We start from the raw sequence: 21171 nt of genomic DNA, 5'->3' as shown, positions 1-21171 counted from the left end.
AGCGGGCTAATCAGGTGGGGACTCTGAGGCCCCTGAGAAGACTGACTTTTCCTGAGTAGGTGGCAAGCACTGAAAGTTTGCAGTGAAGTGCTCTGTTCCCACTGTGATCTTTTTTATTTTAAATAATTGAGACGGGGCCGGGCACGATGGCTCACGCCTATAATCCCAGCACTTTGGGAGGCCGAGGCGGGTGGATCATGAGGTCAAGAGATCGAGACCATCCTGGTCAACAAGGTGAAACCTCGTCTCTACTAAAAATACAAAAATTAGCTGGGCATGATGGTGCGTGCCTGTAGTCCCAGCTACTCAGGAGGCTGAGGCAGGAGAATTGCTTGAACCCAGGAGGTGTAGGTTGCGGTGAGCCGAGAGCGTGCCATTGCACTCCAGTCTGGGCAACAACAGCGAAACTCCGTCTCAAAAAATAAAAAAATAAAATAATTGAGACGGGGTCTTGCTATGTTGACCAGGCTGGTCTCAAACTCCTGGGCTCAAGCAATCCTCCCGCCTTAACCTCCCAAGTAGCACTTGCCCCCACGCCTGGCTGTGACCTTTAAACGAGTTGCTCAGACTGCTGTGCAAAGAGACTAGGAGATGGAGGTGGGAGGGGGCCAGTCAGGGAGCTACTGCGGTGACCAATGTGAGGCGACAGTCGCCTGAATCACAGTGGGCACGTGAAGGTGTCCAGAAGCAGGCAGTGTATTTTGAGGCTGGAATAGGGAAATCACTGAAATAATTTAAGCAGGAGAGGGAGTCTCACAGTCAGATTAACTTTTAAAAGTTCTTTCACCAGGGTATTTCACATCAGCCTATGTGTTCATTATCATGGGGAAAGGTGCCTTTGCAAAGGAGAGGGCTGATCAAGTTCAGGATGACCAACCATGGTGTGGCCAGATAGCACGCACCCCCTCATGTGATATTCTGTACCTCCTGCTGGACCCAGAAAGTCTGAAGTCCTGCCTGCCTCGCTGCCTCAGCTGATCACCTCACACCCCCTGCCTGTGTTCGCCATTATCCCTGATCACCCAGCGGAGCTTTCCCCAGAAGTGGGGAGGGAGCTCCCAGGCCCTCTCTGGGCCCACCCCAGCCCCTCAGCACCTCAATGAGGTCCCAAACCCAAAGCTTATCAAATCCTGTGAAACGCTCCTGTAGGAAATATGTGGCCTGAACCTAATCATGGGGAAGCTGTGAAGCTGTGAAGCAAATCCAGACATTCTACAGATCAAGTGGCCTGGAAGCTTCAAAGGACTCAGAAGAAGTAAGGATAGTCTGGGCTGGGGGAGATCAAAAAGACAGAGTAGAGCCAAAAGTAATGTATGAACCTTGGGTGGATCCTGGAGTGGGTAAAATATCAGCCACAAAGGACATGTGGGGAACGAGGTGCTTTCCAACACCATCAACCAGTTCTGATTCTCTTGAGAGACCAGCAGGATGTCCTACAATTTAATTCAGCTCTGACACTGTTAAAACGTGCACTTTGAATGAAGAGACCCCCAAACAGGCTTTGTGTGAGCAACGTGGCTGTTTATTCACCTGGGTGCAGGTGGGCTGAGGCCAAAAAGGGTATCAGCGAAGGGCGGTGGGATAGGAGTTGGTTTTATAGGTTGGGGCAAATCTTTTGGGGAGGGGGCAGGGGTGTTACGGGGTAAAATCAGTTACAGTGGTAGGGGTAGGGGCAAGGAGTATACATTACCATAAGTTCAGTTACAATGGCAGGTGGGGTAAGGCGTAAGAGCAGTTAAGATGGCAGGGTGGGGCGGTGGGATATTCACAGAGCAAGAACAGTTAAGATGGCAGGGTGGGGTGAGGAGTATTCACATTATTATAATAACAGTTTAGACGGCAGGGTTGGGTAAAAGCCTTAGTGTCTGGGGAAAGCTCCGCTGGGCGATCAGGGATAATGGCAACACAGGCAGGGGGTGTGAGGTGATCAGCTGAGGCAGCGAGGCAGGCAGGACTTCAGACTTTCTGGGGTCCGGGCTTGCACATGGAGGCCTGACAGACACCATCTACCTGGAGTTAGCATCAGATCCCACAGGTTAAAGAGATTAGGCTGGGCACAGTGCTCATGCCTGTGATCCTAGCACTCTGGGAGGCTGAGGTGGGCAGACGCTTGAGCTCAGGAGTCCGAGACAAACCTAGGCAACGTGGCAAAACCTCATCTCGACAAAAAGTACAAAAATTAGCTCAACATGGTGGCATGCACCTGTAGTCCTAGCTATTTAAAAAACTATTATTATTAAAAGTAACAGCAAAAACTGCAATTACTTTTGTACCAACCTAATACTTGGGAGGCTAAGGTGGGAAGATTGCTTGAGCCTGGGAGGTGGAGGTTGCAATGAGCCAAGATCAAGCCACTGCACTCCAGCCTGGGTGACAGAGCAAGACTGTCTCAAAAAAAAAAAGAAAAAAAAAGCCTAGAAGATTGCCTGACCTTCGGATGCCAGTCATAAGTCCAGGGCTCAAACTCTGGCTATATCAGGGGTTCCCACAACCCCTTCCCCAAGTTGAGTAATTTGCTAGAATGGTTCACAGAACCCAGGGTTACTTATGCTAACCAGTTTATTACAAAGAATATAACTCAGGAATAGCCAGAGGTAGGAGATGCAGGGGCAAAGTGGGGAGGGAGCTCCCAGGCCCTCTCTGGGCCCAACCCAGCCCCTGTGCACCTCAATGAGTTCCCAAATCCAGAAGCTTATCAAATCTCATTGTTCAGGAGTTTTTCTCTTCTACTGGTGGAGGGTTGGGGAAAAAAAAGTTTTACAGAGAGCTCAATCTCCAGCCCTCAGCCTCCATCCCCACCCTTTCTGCCCAGCCCACAGGCAGGCTGAACAGTCCAGCCCTCTAATTATGCGGTGTTTCTGGTGATTCGCCCCACCCTAAGGTCATCTGGGACCTTACCCTCAGTCATCTCATCAGCATAACCTCAGGTGTGACGAAATGGACTCATTATTAATAACAAAAGACATTCCCGTCAGGAAATTCCAAGGTTTTTAAGAGTGCTGTGCCAGGAACTGGGGACAAAGACCAAATATATTTCTTATAACACAAGGATATCATAAGAAACGTGGCTTGCATATAGGACTCAAAAGTTTGACTTAATGGTGATTTTTTTTTTTAATCAGATGGACAGCAGTGGTGTGAGGAAGAATGAACGCCCTTTTTGGGAAACTGAATGCTGGAGTATTCAGAGGAGTGGGGTCACAATGACTGTGGCCTCCTTGTAACTGGGCTGGCAAAAAAAAGAAGTGGTGCATTTAGAGACAGCTGTTAAGATGTTCACAACTGACAACTCAAAGGTGGGCAGATGTTCTTTAAATTCTTCTTTCCATTTTTCTGTGGGTTTAACTTTTTCAAAAAAAAAAAAAAACACACACAAAGTCCATTTCTCCCATCGCAGCTTGATACAGGAACTACTGATGAGGGGATATCCAGCCACCTGGTAATGCTCCCTGTCTGGTATGAGAGAAGGGGGCTCCTTGGCCCTACCCCAGACATCAGAACCAAGAAACAAAGAGCCACTGCCCCACACATCAGTGCACTAACTTCCCAAGAGCCATCATCGGGCCATACCAGGGTATGCAGAGTCTCCCCAGGTAGGCTGTGGACACCCAGCTGGGAGTCTTTCAGTTCTTTAGAGCATCTTCCCCCAGTGTCTGACACAGGGCCCAGTGTGTGCAACTGGTGATTAAGGGTGAGCATTCAGGGAGCCTTGGGTCTGACTTCCAGACAAGGATCAGCTCTCCTAATAAGAACGTCAGGGAGGTGTGAGGGGAGGCTGGGGTCAAATGGGTAGGGACAGTTTTCCAGCAAGCCTTTCCTAATCGGCTTTCTAAATTTCCCTAAGCAACAAAAGGAACCAGCTGGCCCCAGTCTTGGATCAGGTACAATTTAGGCAAGTAACACATCACCGTCCCCACCAGGACCCCAGAACCTATAACATTCAGGGCCTCAGAGGTCACCCCTCAAGTTTCAGATGCACTGAGATATTTTTTATCAAAAAGAAACCCAATACAATGTATAAACTGTGATGCTGGATCCTGATTTTTTTAATGCACTATGAGAGATGTTTTAGAAGTTTTTGCATAAACTTAGTATTTTCTTAGGCATAATGGTGTTGTGGCTGTATCTATATCCAAAAACATTCTTTTACCTTTTCTATAGCAAGTAAGTTCTATGTTTTCCAAAAAGAGGTTTATGTGTTTGTGTGTGTGTTTTGTTTCGTTTTGTTTTCTTTTCTTTTTTTTTTTTTGTATGGACGTCCTTTTTGTTGATGTTTTGTTTTTTAGAGGACACAAGTTCTCACCCTGTTGCCCAGGCTGAAGTACAGTGGTGTGATCATAGCTCACTGCAGCCTTGACCGCTTGGGTTCAAGTGATCCTCCTGCCTCAACCTCCCAAGTAGCTGGGACTACAGGCACCTGCCACCACACCCATCTAAAGAAAGAGGCTTGTTTACTACAGGTCTGAGTCTTCCTTTGTCTAAAGCTCTAGATTCAGTGCCATCACGAAAGTCTCAGTGGCCACAGGCAAGGGTCAGCTCACCAGAGGCCTGGGTCTGGTGGCCTCTTCTGGCCTGGAATTAATGCCCAAACAAGATGTTTCACTAACTGCTACCTGGCGCTAAATACATGCTGTAGTGTGAAACTACCTATGGCATCCAAGTGCACCTATTAGGAAGCAGGATGTGAAGGGCATTGGAACGTGCCCCTCACTGCCTGGGGAAGAGGCCTGGGGAAGGGAGAGGGAGGGTCGTTTGTCACCTTAAATCCTTTTCTCCCCTGCTTTAAGAAAATCAGGACAAGAGAAGATGCATGCAACAAGCCAACATGAGCATGAAACCCTGTGCAGAAAGTGGCAGCCGGGAAAGGAGGCAAAGGTAAGGAATGGGGCTCCCGGAGGGCTAGGGCTGATGTAACCCAGCAAAGAGCCCAGGCCAGCTGGAGGCGCTGGGCCACTTAGGAGCTGTGTGATGCTGGACAGACCATCTCCCTCTGAGCACCGAATGCCTCTCTGCTGTGACTTGGGAATATAATGGTCACGCAAAGGAGACCCTGAGATGGCGAAACTCCTGTGTAAACTGTGAGACACTGCACCATAATGAGAAGCCACTTCCTTCTGTAACAGTCAGCAGGACACAGACTGTGTTAAGTGTCTACACCTGACCAGGACGTGCCACACTGCCTAAATTCCCAGAAAGGAGCTGGAAGAAACCACTGAGAACTCCCAGTGTCTCCCAAGTTCCAGCCATTCTCTTACCACGGTCTCCACATGGTCCAGTTGGCCAGCTATTTGCACTATTATTAACTCGATGTTTTAATTTAAACCAGCCGGCTTTTCTTACTCTAGTAAATATGGTCCTGACCTAAACTAATCAAGATCTACACAATCACAAGTTTGAGGTACTAATTAGTTTTTTAATACACATCACACTTCCCACATGCATATTAAAATGTTTAAATGTTCCCCCATGGCCCACCTACAATCATCTTGTGCGCCATCAGGAATCAGTTGGGGGTGGGGAGGGCGGCAGGGAGGGGGATGCTGATCTGGCCCAACCCCCTGACTTTCCAGATGGGAATCTGAGGCCCAGAGAAAGGCTGGCACTCCCACAAGGTCACACCGGAAATTAGTTCTCACTCAGCAGCTGCGACCCAGGACTCCCAGCTCCCAGGCCAGTGCTCTGTCCGCCACAAGCAGCCCTCCCTCAACAAGAACAAGACTTCTCACGCCCTGGCATATCCTCTCCAAAAACAGAAAAATTAAAGGATGCATTTCCGAAGGACAGTGATGGCAGGCCCACTTCTGCCTTGCTGCAGCTCCAGAGAGCCAATGGGACCTTGGCCCTGGCGTCTGGTGCCGCTTTGGATAGTCTTGCTCCCTCCATCTGCACACAATGTGGCCACCGGCCCACCTCCCTGTGGGAGCCTGTGGCCTCTGCCCTGGGGAGCTGGTGCCACTCCAGCAGAGCCTCGGGGAGGATCAGAGGTGCCCTCATGCCTAGAACATGTTTGATGAGTGACTAAATGACCAAAGTAATGGACAAACAACCCATCCCCAAAAAGTCCATCTCTCTAAGACAAAAAAGTTCTCCCATAAAAGCAGAACAAGCATCTAGGACAGGAAGGAAGCGAGTAAGTCTGCCAAGAGAGAGAGGCTTCACACCCCACCTCCAGCTCTCACGAGTATGTTACCTAACTCTGAGCATCTCCTTCCCAAGTGCAAATGGGGCAAGAGCAGCGCTGCCTCTTAGGCTGCTGCAGGATGAAACAAGAGAATGGCTAGAAAACAGCTCAGCCCAGAGCCCGGCGCACAGCAAGGGCTCATTAACTGTTAGCTTTAAAGACAACATAGGACAACCCAGGAGGATGCAAAAGGCACAACCCAGCTAGACAGAGCTTGGGGAGAGTTCTGGCTAAAAGTCAAGTTTCATTCCATGTGAGGCCAGCACCAAGAGACCACAGCGGAGAAGGAAGATACGGTAGGAATGAACAGGCTGGAAGTCTGCCCCACAACATCTCAGCATCCGTGGGTCCCTGAACATCTCCTGCCCTCATCTTGCCTCTGCTCTGAACATGAGTCCACCCGCCTAGTGGTTGGAAAGCCAAGTGGCCACTGCCACCCCTAGGGGAGCCCAGAACCCAACACCCTGAAGCTAAGCGTCTCTGCCACAGCCTCCTGGGAGCCGCTGGCCAGGCCTGCTAGGACTCGGTGAGTGCCAGCTTCTGAAGGGGACAGGGACAGAGCTGGCTCAATTTTCCCTGTGACCCAGTCCCTCCCGGATCAGAGGCTGAATCAGAACCAAGCCAGAGGCATGACCAGGGTTCCTGCAGCCTGGGTTCTGACACCACAGGGAGCATTCCTCCCCTCTCTGTGAGAAGTCACATGTCAGGCCTCTGTCCCCGCACCCTGGCTGGAGAGGAAGCTCCTGCATTGAAACCACTGGGTAGTGTCCATTGTCCCCCCTGCACGCTAGAGAGTATCCCATTGGCCAGAGTTTTAGAACCAGGGCACATGCTGGGTGGCCTGGGGCTTGGTTTCCTTCTCTCTGTAAGGAAGGGGTAGCACTAGATGCCCTCTACAGCCCCTCAAAGTTCAACCCACTGGAAGTCCAGGCCACATGCTAACTGCCCCACACAATGGGTGACCCTCCTGTTCTGAAGGCCGTAAGGCAATCCCACATTTTACAGCTCAGCTTGTCAAGCAGTTTTCACTATTTTCACAGCCGGTAAGTCCTTCCTGGGAGCTAGACTGCATCCACCTTCCTCGGTTTTAACCTTTTTCCGTCAGGTTTTCCTTGCAGAGGGGAAGCCCCAAGAAGCCAGCTGTAGGGCATGGCCGCCTGGCCTGAGGCTACCAGAAGCCTCACTCCCCACGCCTCGCTCGTCCCTCAGCCCTTCTGTTGTCGGCACAACCCACATAAGGAAGGCAGTTCTCAGGGCCCTGCTCAGTTGGGCCTCTCCCTAGTGAGGACACCTGGGGAGGCAGAAGGGCTGGCATCCTCCTAAGGCTGCCCGAAAAAATGACCACAGATGGGGTGGCTTAAAACTGAAGTTTACTCTCTCACGGTTCTGGAGGCCAGAGGCCAAGGTGTCTGCTGAGCCACACTTCCTCCAGAGGCTCCAGGGAGAAGCCCTCTTGCCTCTGCCAGAGTTGCTCAGCTTCCTCCGTCTGCACACAGAGGCCATGTACTCAGTTCCCTCAGTGTGCCTGTGGCCTCCTCTTCTGCCCGTCTCAAATCTCCCTCCACCTTTCTCTTATAAAATATGCTTGACACTGGATTTAGGGCACACTCAAGTCATCTAAATGATGAAATGATTTCATTTCAAGATTTTAAACAGAATTATATCTGCAAAAACCCTTTTTCCAAATAAGGTTACATCCACAGGTTCTAGGACCTGGACATACCTTCATACTTTTTTTTTTTTTTTTCCCTGGGATGCTCTGTTGCCAAGACTAGAATGCAGTAGCGCTATCTCGGCTCACTGCAACCTTCACCTCCCAGGTTCAAGCGATTCTCCTGCCTCAGCCTCCCAACTAGCTGGGATTATAGGCATGCGCCACTTCTCCCGGCTAATTTTTGTATTTTCAGTAGAGACAGGGTTTCAGCATGTTGGCCAAGCTGGTCTCGAACTCCTGACCTCAAGTGATCTGCCCACCTCAGCCTCCCAAAGTGCTGGGATTATAGGCATGAGCCACTGAACCCAGTTAGGAACATATCTTTTTAATGAGGCCACGACTCAACCCACAACAGAGGTCACCAGTCACAGTGAGAAATCAAGGCCTCATCCTTCAGCTAACTGGCCCCTAGCTTATCACCATGACCCCAAGCAAGGTCCTCTCCCCTCTCTGGCCCTCTTTCACCATCTGTGAAGTGGGGATAGACCACCACCTGCCTCACCTACTGGGGGCCAGAACTGCACGTGACTCCTCTGGAGATCACAGCCAGCTTTCCAACACAATAATCCTGCATCGAGAGTTCTCAAACTTGAATATCATTTAAGGACGAAAAATTATCACAGGCCACCCCACAAGTTTCTGAATCCCTGACTCATAAAACTCAAGCCTGATTCTATAGAAACTTCTAGTTACAAAGTTAACTGCACAGAAACCTTTTCTTTAGAGCACATAAAAGAATGTTTTGAAGATATCCAAAAGGAAAACAAAATTCTAGAACTCACAGACTCACCTCTCTCCCACAAGATACATCTGGTTGTCTGCAGGAGAATCCAGCTCCCAGAGTCTCCCACATCTGCAGGCCGGTGGTCTCCACACATCTCCACCAACCCTTCCTCACCCAGATGGAGTCCCACCAACTCCCTCTGCACTTCTCCCAAACCCCTGGCTAGAGTGTTCTCTTTCATTCTGGGCCTCTTCAACTGTGTTTGCTAACTTTCCCCAGCTCAGAGAACCTGTCCAGGTTGTAAGAGAGGTCAGAAGAAAGTTTCACATCACTCAGGATTCAGCTGCAGAGAAAGGTGTCCTGGAACCTGTCGGTACCATCAGAATTCTCTTACAGATACCACCCTGAGCTGCAGTTTCCACTCCAGCTGCACCTTAGAATCACCTGGGAGAGTTGAAAAATTACAGGTAAGGCTGGGCATGGTAGCTCAAGTCCACAATCCCAGCGCTTTGGGAGGTGGAGGCAGGTGGATCACTTGAGCCCAGGAGGTCAAGACCAGCCTGGGCAACATGGTGAGACCCTGTTTCTACAAAAAAAAAAAAAAAAAAAAATCTTAAAAATTAGCCAGGTATAGTGGCACACGCCTGTGATTCCAGCTACTCGGGAGGCTGAAGTGGGAGGATCATTTGAGCCCAGGAGGCCAAGGCTGCAGTGAGCCATAACTACACCACGGCACACCAGCCTGAGTGACACAGCAAGACCCTGTCATTAAAATTTTTTTAAATAAAAATTATAGGCCGGGCGCAGCGGCTCACACCTATAATCCCAGCACTTTGGGAGGCCGAGGTGGGCAGATCATCTGAGGTCGGGAGTTCGAGACAAGCCTGACCAACATGAAGAAACCCCGTGTCTATTAAAAAAATAAAACATAAAAATAAAAATTACAGGTGCCTGGGCCTACCCCAGACCCACTGAATCAGAAGCTCTGGTGATGGGGGGGTGAGGGGTGGACATGTGTCCTTGTGAAATCCTCCCAGGGTAGGAAGCCTTGAGCCATGAAGTCGAGGTCCACTGGCCTAGAAGGTCCTGTCTTTTGACTCTGGGAAGTGACTCAGTCTCAGAGTCCTGCACAGCCTTAGTAGCCGACATCCCACTCTTATGCACCTAGGTGATGGTCCCAATCTGCCACAGAGTGACCAGAGGCTGGTCTCAGCCCACTACCAGCCACACTGTGCCCATGCCTGCACTGAGTGCCCAGAAATGAACACCCTGACCCCAAGCACCCCTGCGGTCTCCCCACACTGCACCCAGCACAGCCCAAGTGACGGGCGTGGCCAACCCTCTGACAGGAGATGGGAAACAGCCTGGGGAGGCTGTGTCACTCGTACAAGGTCACAGGCAACATCCTGGGAGGGACTTCCAGTGGCCCCAGGAGTTGGGGGTTCGCTCTCCCAGGCAGGAAGTGGGAGGGCTCTTCGGAGGGAAAACAAGCCAGTCTGGGCCAAGGCTGTTTTCCTTCCACCCTCCAGGAAAACATCTGCTTCCCTGCAGGCCCAGATGCAAATGTCTTCCTTGGTGAAAAAGTCCCTTTTGGAAAAAATGAAAACCCAGCAGGCACCTTTCCCACAGCGAAACAGTTCTTGTCTCTGAAACCGACGCCAGTAATGGTTCTCAAACAAGTTACTTCCCCACTCAGGGCCTCAGTCTCCTCCTCTGTAAAATGGGACAAGAGCCCCTGTCCATCCCAGCACTCGGGGTCATCGTGAGACTGCAAAGAGATGAAGCAAAGTCTGGCGAGACACAGAGCAGACAGCGTCTCCTCCCAGCACCTGCATGAAGGTCTACCCAGCCAGACGCCCACTAAGGGCTCTGTGGGCACTGCCCCATGGGCACTGCCTCCAAGCCTCAACCCTGTGGGCAGCACAACAGTTATCCCCTCTCAGCAGGCAAGAAAACCAAGGCACAGAGAGTTGTCCATGGCTTGTCACATAGCTAACAGGACCTGCTCCTCACCCACCAGCCAAGAAGTGCTCATCACCTCACTTCTGCTTGGCTCCAGACCTGCTATTCCAAGAGGGCATTTCTGACCTCGACACTCAGACCCAAGAAACATTCTGTTCCTCAGTGACTCGCCCTCCCTCTCCTAACACTCATCTCCTCTCCTTTCTGCCAGGCCTCCCTGTCCAGTGAAGCCCTCAAAGTCCTCCCAAGGGCTCCTCTAAAACAAGACAAGAGCCCCTGTCCTGCCCAGCTCAGCAGTCACTCTGCAAATCCAGAGAGATGAAACAAAATGTGGCAGTCAGGCCACCACCATCAGGCAGCCCAGCTCAGACTGGCCCCCGCTGCCTGATTTCAGCTGCCATCTCCTTCACAGGCTGAACCTCTAGGCGGGGAAGGTGACACCACCGTAGATTTCTCTTCCTCGCCTCCCCCTGGCCCAGGGGCTTAGCTTGGCACTGAACAACTCATGCTGGCCAAGTGTTGGGACCTCTCAGAGCCTGGCAGGACACTTCTCAGATGGCCTGCCTGGCCCCGCATGACCGCTGTGGCCCAGTGCCTCTGGCAGTATGCCATGGTAGCCCAGAAACTAAGCGGTGGGAAGGGCCCAGCCTCTGGAAAAGACCATATGCATGCCCAAGGGATCAGACCAGCTGGCCGGAGGAGCTGGTTCCATAGCCATCTGTTCTAGGCAGGATGAGCACCCCCAGGGGGAAAGGAGCCTCCCCTGACACTATGATTCCAGGCGTTCTCATCTCATCTCCCCAGCTACCCCTGAGCAATGCAAGGCTCCCAGGTAAGTCTCCCTCCCTCTGTGGCCAGGGGGCCCTAGAGTAGGCCCCATGCTTTGGCATCTCTCATCTCACAGGAGCCTCTCCACCGCCCTCTGGGGTACCCACAGAGGAGGCATCTCAGAGGCTCAGAGAGCTGGTCCTATGCCCAGTGTCACACAGAAGAGCCAGCACCTGATCTAGGTATCCAGATGGCAAGACCACAGGGCCTGACAATGAAACCCCGCTTCTCAATCACTCAGACCCCAAACTCCTCACATAACCAGGCCCTGCCACCGTCTCCACCCACAGCATGTCCCTTCCCAGGCTTCCTCATCTGCTGCAGCCATGCTGGCAACCTGCCTCAGGGCCTTTGCACTTACTGCTCTCTCTGCCTGGGATGGTCTGGACAAGTCTTTATGGCTGGCTTCTTCTCTATTTGAGCTTTAGCCGAAATATCAGCTCCTCATAAAGACCTTCCCTGACTATAACATCGAAAGTAGAAACGCACATCCCTCCCGACTTGCTCCCTAATTTTCTCCTTCCCACCTATCACAAGTGATATTTATTTACTGCTCTGTCTGTCTTCCAAGGTCTGGACTAAGCCTGTGTTGTTCATAGTTGTTTCCCACACCTATCACAGTATCACCGTGCCTGGCATTCATTAGGGATCAAGTAACTATTTGTTGACTTAATGAACAAACCAACCAACCAGAGAGCATGGCTGGTTAAGACTGAATGCTCCTGCCTTCCAACAAGAGGTTGATTCAAACCCATTCACATCTCCAAGTTCTCTCTGGGACAGGCTGGGGTTTTTTGTTTGTTTCCCCCACCCCACCCCAACCTCTTGTGACCAGACTTACTTGAAAATATCTTTCCCCTGAGTGGAGCCAGTTGATACAGATATTTTATTATCAGTCCCTTATCATGTTTACTGTGAGCCCCACCCCAGGGTGGCAGTGTGAGTCATCTGGGGAGAAAGGGCTCCAGGCATGAGGGCAGGTGGTTATTCCTGCTTCTCCAGGAGAACCCACAGGCAGCCAGATCCAGTCCTAGGACATAAAGCAATCCCTCTGTTACAGGGGGAACGAGACCACGCACAAACGTCTAGACTAAGAGTGAAGGACATTTCTCAGGGCCTTAGTTTGCTCATCTATAAAATGAAGGTGTTGGGGCCAGGCACAGTGGCTCATGCCTGTAATCCCAGCACTTTGGGAGGCCAAGGCAGGCGGATCACAAGGTCAGGAGTTTGAGACCAGCCTGGCCAATATGATAAAACCTCGTCTCTACTAAAAATACAAAAATTAGCTGGGCGTGGTGGCGGGCGCCTGTAGTCCCAGCTGCTCAGGAGGCTGAGAAAGGAGAATCGCTTGAACCCGGAAGGTGGAGGTTGCACTGAGCCAAGATTGCGTCACTGCACTCCAGCCTGGGCGATAGAGCCAGACTCTGTTTCAAAAAAAAAAAAAAAAAAAAAAAAAGGTGTTGGAAGGCTCTCCAAACCCCGGCAGAGCTGCCGGCCTGATTCTCTGAATATTAAAGGCTCTGTGGCCAGACTGGGGGAGGGGAGGACCTCTCTGTGCCCGAGGCCTGAGCCCAGTCTGACGCTGTGAGATCATCTCTGACAGCCCATTAGGCACAGCTGACCACTTCTCGAATATGAAGGCTGCCCCACTTTCAGCTCGAGTTTCACTATTTGAAATGCTTACCTAGAACCAGAAAATGAACTTCCCTCGATGAATGAAACACAACAAGAAAAAATGATCCAAGAAATAAAATGTCTACATATATGCACAAGAAGTCTGGATGGATGTTTACCAACACATAACAGTGGTTGAATCCCAGGGCCTTTTATTGTTTTCATTGTACTTTCCTGAATTGCTTGAACTGTTATGTGCATGCATTATTTTCACAAAAACAATCAAGCTCTTCTCAAAAGTAAAAGTCAGGCCGAGTGCGGTGGCCCATGCCTGTAATCCCAGCACTTTGGGAGGCCAAGGTTGGTGGATCACCTGAGGTGGGGAGTTCGAGAGCAGCCTGACCAACATGGAGAAACCCTGTCTCTAAAAATACAAAGATTAGCCAGGCGTGGTGGCAGGTGCCTGTAATACCAGCTACCAGATAGAGGTTGCGGTGAGCTGAGATTGCACCACTGCACTCCAGCCTGGGAGACAAGAGCGAAACTCCGTCTCAATCAATCAATCAATAAAAGTAAAAGTCTCCTCCTGGAAACCGTCTCCAGAAAAGTACATTCTTTTTTGCCTAGCTTCATCTAGTGCTTCACTGGGAGGCCAGATACCTAGCTTCTTTTGGAAAGGTTATCTTCCACCCTCACCCTGACACCAGGGCAAAACATACATGCACATGGAAAGGCCATGGGGACCCAAGGAAGAAACTGGAGTCAGGCAGCCTGGGTCTCGTGTTAACCTGTCACTAACTTGCTGTGGGCTTTCAGGCAACTCACTTCTCTTCAGGCCCCTGATTTCTCCTTGGTAAATTTAAAAGGCTGCACTAGAGGTGTCTTTAATGGCCCTTCTCATTTTAGTCTATGGCTCTTGAGTACCAGGGCTAGAGAGGAGGCAGGTAAAGAACAGCTAATCCATGAGTAGCTGATGGAGTGTTCGTCAGGTGCCAGGCACTGCTCTAAGCACTTCAGATGTACTAATCCATTTAATCTTCTCAGCACCTCTCAGGTAGGGCCATAATACACATCTCAGAGAGGGGCATGGAAGTGAGTGCTTAAGCCACTTAAACTTTTAGTGTAAGAGTTGGGATTTGAACCCAGACAACCTGGTACAGAGCCCACACTCTTAACCATTAAACTATAAGAAATGTAAGAAATCAGCCGGGCGCGGTGGCTCACGCCTGTAATCCCAGCACTTTGGGAGGCCGAGGCGGGTGGATCACGAGGTCAAGAGATCGAGACCATCCTGGTCAACATGGTGAAACCCAGTCTATACTAAAAATACAAAAAATTAGCCCGGCATGGTGGCGCGTGCCTGTAATCCCAGCTACTCAGGAGGCTGAGGCAGGAGAATTGCCTGAACCCAGGAGGCAGAGGCTGCGGTGAGCCAAGATTGCACCATTGCACTCCAGCCTGGGTAACAAGAGCGAAACTCCGTCTCAAAAAAAAAAAAAAAAAGAAAGAAAGAAATGTAAGAAATCACAGGTCAAGCTCTGATAAGCAGGTTCATCCTTGGAGAAGGCCCAGAAAGAGTTCCTGTTGTCTCTAGCATTCCCTGCCTCCACCACCTACCCACCCTCAGCTCCTCCCTACCTGCCCCCAACACCCACCAAGTCCTTTTCTTCTTCTCTTTTTTTCTTTCTTTCATTTTTTTTTAATTTGTGGCAGAGTCTAGCACCGTCGCCCAGGCTGGAGTGCAATGGCACAATTTCAGCTCGCTGCAACCTCTAACTCCCAGGTTCAAGTGATTGCCCTGCCTCAGCCTCCCAAGTAGCCAGGATTACAGGTGCACACCACCACACCCGGCTAATTTTTTGTATTTTTAGTAGAGACAAGGTTTCACCACGTTGGCTAGGCTGGTTTCGAACTCCTGACCTCATAATCCACCTGCCTCGGCCTCCCAAAGTACTGGGATTACAGGCATGAGCCACGGCACCCAGCCCCACCAAGTGCTTTTCTTCCTGATTGGACAATGCTCCCCAGACATGACGCCTTTACCCATTTGAAAATCCTACCCTGTTGTCAAGAAAACAGACTTGGTGCTCTGTAAAGAGCCCATAGCGCCATGATCAGCTCTGCCCACTTTGCAAAGTCAAGGCTCAGCAGACCTGACCACTATGGGTTACACCCCCAACCAGACCTCTGCCCCAAGTTGGATCCTCGTCTTATATGTGCAGGTGGGACTCAATCACCATCATGCAACAAGCCTGCCCTGAGCACCTACTGTGTGCACAGGCCCCAGGGCCAGCATTCAGAGGAAAATATGGATGAGCTACAATCCTGACCTCTAGGAGCCCACAGTCCAGCAAGGAAAAGCAGTCCTGTAAGCGAATCTCCAGGACACCCCATGGGCAGTGCTAAAATTAGAGGTGTGTCCCCCACGGGCTGAGGGCGCGTGTGTCAGAATGATTCACCCTGTGTGGTGGGAAGAGGAGGTTCTAAGTGGCTCTATGTGAGCTCATTTCTACCACAGACATCTCCATGACTTACTGGAAGGGGCAAGGAGCACTGGGCTGAGAATGAGGAGACCTGGGGTGCATGCCAGCTCTGCTGAGTGACCGTCAAACACACCCTCTTGCAGCCCCAAAGTTCCCTTTTGAAAACAAGAGGGCCCTGAGTGTGGAACAGATAACCATAAGTGGTTTAGGGGCATATTCAGAGGGACTTGCAGACTGAGGAGCTTTCCTTGCTCAGCGTCCTTTCAACAGAGCGGGTCTCAGTTTGGGTGCTAGTTTGTCTTTAAGCCCCTCAAGCACTCGCCCACCTACCTTTTGAACAGAGAGGGTGGGCGTCAGGGTCACAGCCTCCAGCACCCATGATATCTAACTAGGATTTAGTATCATGTTTTGTTTTCCCTGTACTATATTTATTTTAAACCTTTACCTGCTATTTATGATGAGGGGTCTTGGTTTCTCATTACGTAGTAATAGTGATATAAAGCCCCCTTTGAAAAATAAACTGAAAGGTGTGTATATTCAGGGCAACTTGATACTATGTGCCTGGGAAATAAAAAATACATACTGAAAAAAGGGAAAAAAAGAAACATAAACCGTTTAAAAGTAAGATTAGGCCAGGCTCAGTGGCTCACACCTGTAATCCCAGCACTTGGGGAGGCCCAGGAGTGTGGATCATTTGATGTCAGGAGTTCGAGACAGTCTGGTCAACATGGTGAAACCCGGTCTCTACTAAAAATAAAAAAATTAGGCCGGGCGCGGTGGCTCAAGCCTGTAATCCCAGCACTTTGGGAGGCCAAGGCGGGCGGATCACAAGGTCAAGAGATCGAGACCATCCTGGTCAACACGGTGAAACCCTGTCTCCACTAAAAATACAAAAATCAGCTGGGCATGGTGACGTGAACCTGTTGTCCCAGCTACTTGGGAGGCAGAGGCAGGAGAATTGCTTGAACCCGGGAGGCGGAGGTTGCAGTGAGCCAAGATTGCGCCATTGCACTCCAGCCTGGTGCCTGGCGACGGAGCAAGACTCTGTCTCAAAAAAAAAAAAAAAAAAATTAGCCCAGCATGGTAGCAGGTGCCTGTAGTCCCAGCTACTCAGGAGACTGAGGTAGGAGAATCACTTGAGCACAGAGGGCGGAGATTACAGTGAGCCAAGATCATACCACTCTACTCTAGCCTGGGCGAAAGAGCAAGGCTCTGTCTCAAAAATAATAATAAATTAAAAAGTAAGTTTAAATAAACATATTAAGTAAATAATATTACAATTGGTATCACCTCTATCTAGGACAATTTAATAACATCAAAATGTTAAATGCACATACAAAAACAGGCAAAGCTATTCTATACTGCTAGATAATCTAATGGTGATCACCCCCAAAGGTAAGAGATAGTGCCTAGAAGAGGGCTTGAGGAGGAATCTGGCTTCCACCCTCCATTCTTTTAGTTGACCTGGGGGCTCAGTGTACAGGTGTGTTCACTCTGTGAAAACTCATCAAGCTGCATATGCTCATGACAGGCATGTGTTTGCATGCATAGCATATATTCACATACCCCTTAACTCAACAATCCCACTTCCAGAAATTACTGCACAGACATATACACCCATGCAAAATGACACATTCAGAGATATTCACTATGTCACTGTTCTCAGAAAAAAAAAAAGGAAAAAGATTGGAAACAACCTAAGAGTTCCCCAGCTGGGGACTAATTAAATAAATCTGGCATAGCCTAGAGCGGAATCTATGCTGCCATCAAACAGAATGAGCTCTTGGCAGATGTCCATAATTTATATGGATTTAAATTTAAGTGAAAGAAGGGCTATGTACATAGTTCTGTGTATAGTGTGCTACCTTATTTTACATATACATATGTTTGTGCCTAGGACATCCTTTGCCTAGGATAGCTCAGAAAAGAGTGACAGAAAACTGATAACAAAGAGCCCCTCTGCACTGGGCAGGCCAGGAAAGAGGGGTAGGAGGGGAGGCTTGTCATTGTCCATTACCCTTTTCTACTTCTAAATTTTGTACGAAGCCCATGCATGCATCTTCATCAATAGTCATTTTCTTGTTTTCTCTTTCTTTTTGAGGCCGAGTCTTGCAGTGGCAATGATCTCAGTTCACTGCAACCTCTGCCTCTGGGTTCAAGCAATTCTCATGCCTCAGTCTCCCAAATAGTGCATCACCATGCCCAGCTAATTTTTGTAGTTTTAGTAGAGACGGGGTTTCACCGTGTTGGCCAGCCTGGTCTCAAATTCCTGATCTCAGGTGATCTGCCTGCTTCGGCCTCCCAAAGTGCCTGGATTACAGCTGTAAGTCACTGCACCCAGCCTCAACAGTAATTTTTAAAGTAAGCAAAAAGTCTTACAGAATGTACAAGGCTGTCATAAAACTTATGGCTCCTCCAGACCTAAAAACTGAGAGGTAAATTGTTAGCACTTTGGACTTATAAAGCAAGTAACTCTTCCCTCAACCCCAGAGACGGCACCAGATGTAATGGGCTTTCCTGTAAATGGTTTCCAAATAACAGTAAACCTGGTCCAGGACAAATTACTTACTCACACTGCGCCCTGCCCTGCAGTCAAACTCTGGCACCTAGAGCTGCCCTGGCAGAGTTGGCAGGTGGCAGAGTTCTTGGCATGGATGTGGAGACTTTAAGCAGAAATACTTCCAGGGATGAGAGCTACTTGGTAAGGCAAGCTCAGTTGGCAAAGGAGGGATTCCAACTTCTGAGAACCATCCTGCCCAAGAGAAGCATGGCAAGGGCCATTGGGTGGATTGCTCTAGGGACTGCAAAGGACAGCAACAGAGCAAAGTCTTAAAAATTAGAGTTCGGTTTTGGCCAGGTGCAATGGCTTACGCCTGTAATCCCAGCACTTTGGGAGGCTGAGGTGGTGGATCACAAGTTCAAGAGATCGAGACCAGCCTGGCCAACATGGTGAAACCCTGTCTCTACTAAAAATACAAAAATTAGCTGGGCATGGGGGCGTGCGCTGTAGTCCCAGCTACTCGGGAGGCTGAGGCAGGAGAATCACTTGAATCTGGAGGGCAGAGGTTGCAGGGAGCCAAGATCAAGCCACTGCACTCCAGCCTGGCGACATAGTGAGACTCCATCTCAAATTAAAAAAAAAAAAAAATAGAGTTCAGTTTTATTTAACTGCATGATATATGTTTGCACTGTACTTTTTTTCCTCATATGTCACTCTTTCCCCGTATCACTAATCCTAAAACAATCCAGTGAGGTGCAGGGCAGAGATTCACTTATTCATTTTACAGATGAGAAAATGGAAGTGTGAGGAGGTTGGGAGACTAGTTAGTGATTACACATCAGGGAAGGGGTGAAGCCAGAAATATAACTCCCACCTTCCCACGTCCCCACCCAACAACCTTAGGCTCTCCTCTTTCAACTCTGATCTACAGAGAGAAGAGCTCACAAGGCCAGATAATTCAGGCACAGAATTCCTGGGGACTTAAGGGATCTATAAGACCATCTAGGGCATCAGTTTTCAATACTGACTGCACACTAGAATTACCTTCATTCTAGTAGGTAATTTACTAGAACTAAGCTCAAGTAAATTCAAATAAACACCTATGCCAGGGCACAAGAATCTGTAGATTTTGATGCAACTGCTGAATTATAGCTCAAATTGCCCCCCACTCCCATCCCACATATGACCTTCTGTCTCCCTGGAGCTCCCACCATCAGGTCCTTGCTCCATCCTCTGGCCCCCAAACACGCTGCTCATCTCTCTTCCACATTACCTAGAGTCAGAGAATTGAACTGGAAACTGGCCTCAAGCTAGTTTTCTAGGTGGAAAAGTCAGTGAACAGTTCTGAGGCCCACAACATGGAAGTGACTTGCCTAAGATATCCATAAGTCAGTAACAGAGCAGAATCTCTGTTACTGGCAAGGCCCCCACTCACAAAGGGGTCACAGAGAAGGCCAGTCCTGATGGCAAATCCAGCAGCTCCTGCTAGCAGAATAGACCCAGCAACATGGCTAAGGAGGACACCAGGGGAGAGTGTGTGTGTTTGGTAGGAGTGGGGTGTCAGTGAGCACCTGGGGTCCCTGGGCAAGTCTGCTCTCGTGGCATACTGGAGGCAGAGAGCTAATCTAGAGTGGCAGGGGTGGAGCCGGCCCATAGGAAGATATCCTCATCTCTAGACTAGGGCCCAGCCTAATTGAAATGCCCTTACAGAAACCCCAATCTCTTGGGGCTGCTTATACCACAGGTGTCCAGATTCCCTGCCCACTATAGTAATAATGTCTCACACTTCTTGAGCTCTTCGCTAGGCACCGTACCCGGCCTATTTCACTGACTCTCCGCAAGCATCCTACAAGTTGAAAATAATTACAGTATCCATTTACAGACGAAGAAACCATGGCCGAGAGGGATGAAGTAACTTCCCCAAGATCACTCAGCTAGTGCTCACTTCAGAAGCACACAAACTAAAATTGGAACGATACAGAGATTAGCAATGTTTTAAATAGAAATTAAAATATAAAATAAAAGATCACACAGAGCGACAGAATTCAAAGGTTGGTTCATGTCTAACCACTACCATCCTCCCCCCTAACAAGGCAGAGGAGGAGGTGAAGCCCCAGCGGCAGCGGCAACAGTAACTGAGCACCTAGGAGTGCAGGAGACGTCGTCTGCTGGAATCCTCCAGGCCACGCAGGAGGCAGGCGCATCCTCCTTCCACCAAAGAGGAAACTAAGACGCTAAGGGGCATAAGCAAATAACTAGCGGAGACCAGACCCAGAATCCAGGTCTCCGAACCCCGACTGCAAAGCCTAACTACTTAAGTTTCACAGACGGATGCAGAGGCAAAGTCAGTCCTGCGGGGTAGGCGTGGTGGGCGCGCCCAGGGCGGTCACCAGGGCCTAGCCAGCCAGCCAGCGGACGCACAGCGGGCAAACAGCCCACCAGGTGCACACAGGTGAGCCAGGTGGCACTCGGTCGGTAGGCAACCGGCTCTAACACTGCCGACAGGGCGGCTGAAAATTCAGGCTGAGCTCGGGCCGCCAGAATCTTCCGGTTCCAGGGGAGAAAGACAAGAAGCCCGCGCGCGCTCCCCGGCGCCCTCCCAGGAGCGGCTAACTCTGGACCCAACCCCCGGCCAGTGAAGAGGCGGTCCGAATGTGAGACCCCACCCCCATCCCCCACCCACCAGCCCTACTGGGGTCACTCACCCAGAACACGGTGGAGTAAATGATAAGTGAGAACTTGAGCCAGAGGTAAGAGAAGTGCGCACAGTAGCGCACCTGCTCCGAGTTCCCGCGCGGCATCCTGGGCGCTCCCCGCACGGGTTACGGGGGCTCCGGGGCTCTGCGGCTTGGTTCGTCCGCCAGCGCTCGAGGCCCCACCTGCGGCTGCCGGGCTACCAGCCCCGCCACCGCCGTTCTCTCCAGGACTGACACTGGCGCGCGGCAATCACGGCCCCAGCCGGGGAGCCTGCCAGCACCGGCGGCCAATGGGATGCCACGGCGGCCCAGCCTCTAGCAGGGGGCGGGCCAGGGGCGGGGCTGCTGCCCTGGGCCCGAGAGGGGACCCAGGAGGGAGGGAGGGAAGAGGAGGGGAGGAGAGGGGAGGGGAGGAGAGGGGAGGGGATGACGGTCTTGCAAATGAACTCGCGTGCAACTCTGGAAACGC

General features: G+C 50.4%; 1 protein-coding gene across 1 annotated transcript in view; it reads right to left on the bottom strand.

The window, feature by feature from the left end:
- TSPAN15 (tetraspanin 15) overlaps positions 1 to 20945 on the bottom strand; it is an 81663-nt gene extending 60718 nt beyond the window's left edge. Inside the window, exon 1 of the mRNA XM_032256188.1 lies at positions 20712 to 20945. Within this exon, the coding sequence (XP_032112079.1) occupies positions 20712 to 20807 (96 nt within the window). The 5' untranslated portion in view covers positions 20808 to 20945. The remainder of the gene's footprint in view (positions 1 to 20711) is intronic.
- Positions 20946 to 21171: the final 226 nt, after the last annotated feature.

The sequence above is a fragment of the Sapajus apella genome, unplaced genomic scaffold (assembly GCF_009761245.1).
Source record: "Sapajus apella isolate SASKATOON/1434 unplaced genomic scaffold, GSC_monkey_1.0 scaffold94, whole genome shotgun sequence".
NCBI classification, from domain to species: Eukaryota; Metazoa; Chordata; class Mammalia; order Primates; family Cebidae; genus Sapajus; species Sapajus apella.
Note: the sequence above shows the minus strand (reverse complement) of the source record. Positions and strands in the feature narration are given on the sequence as shown.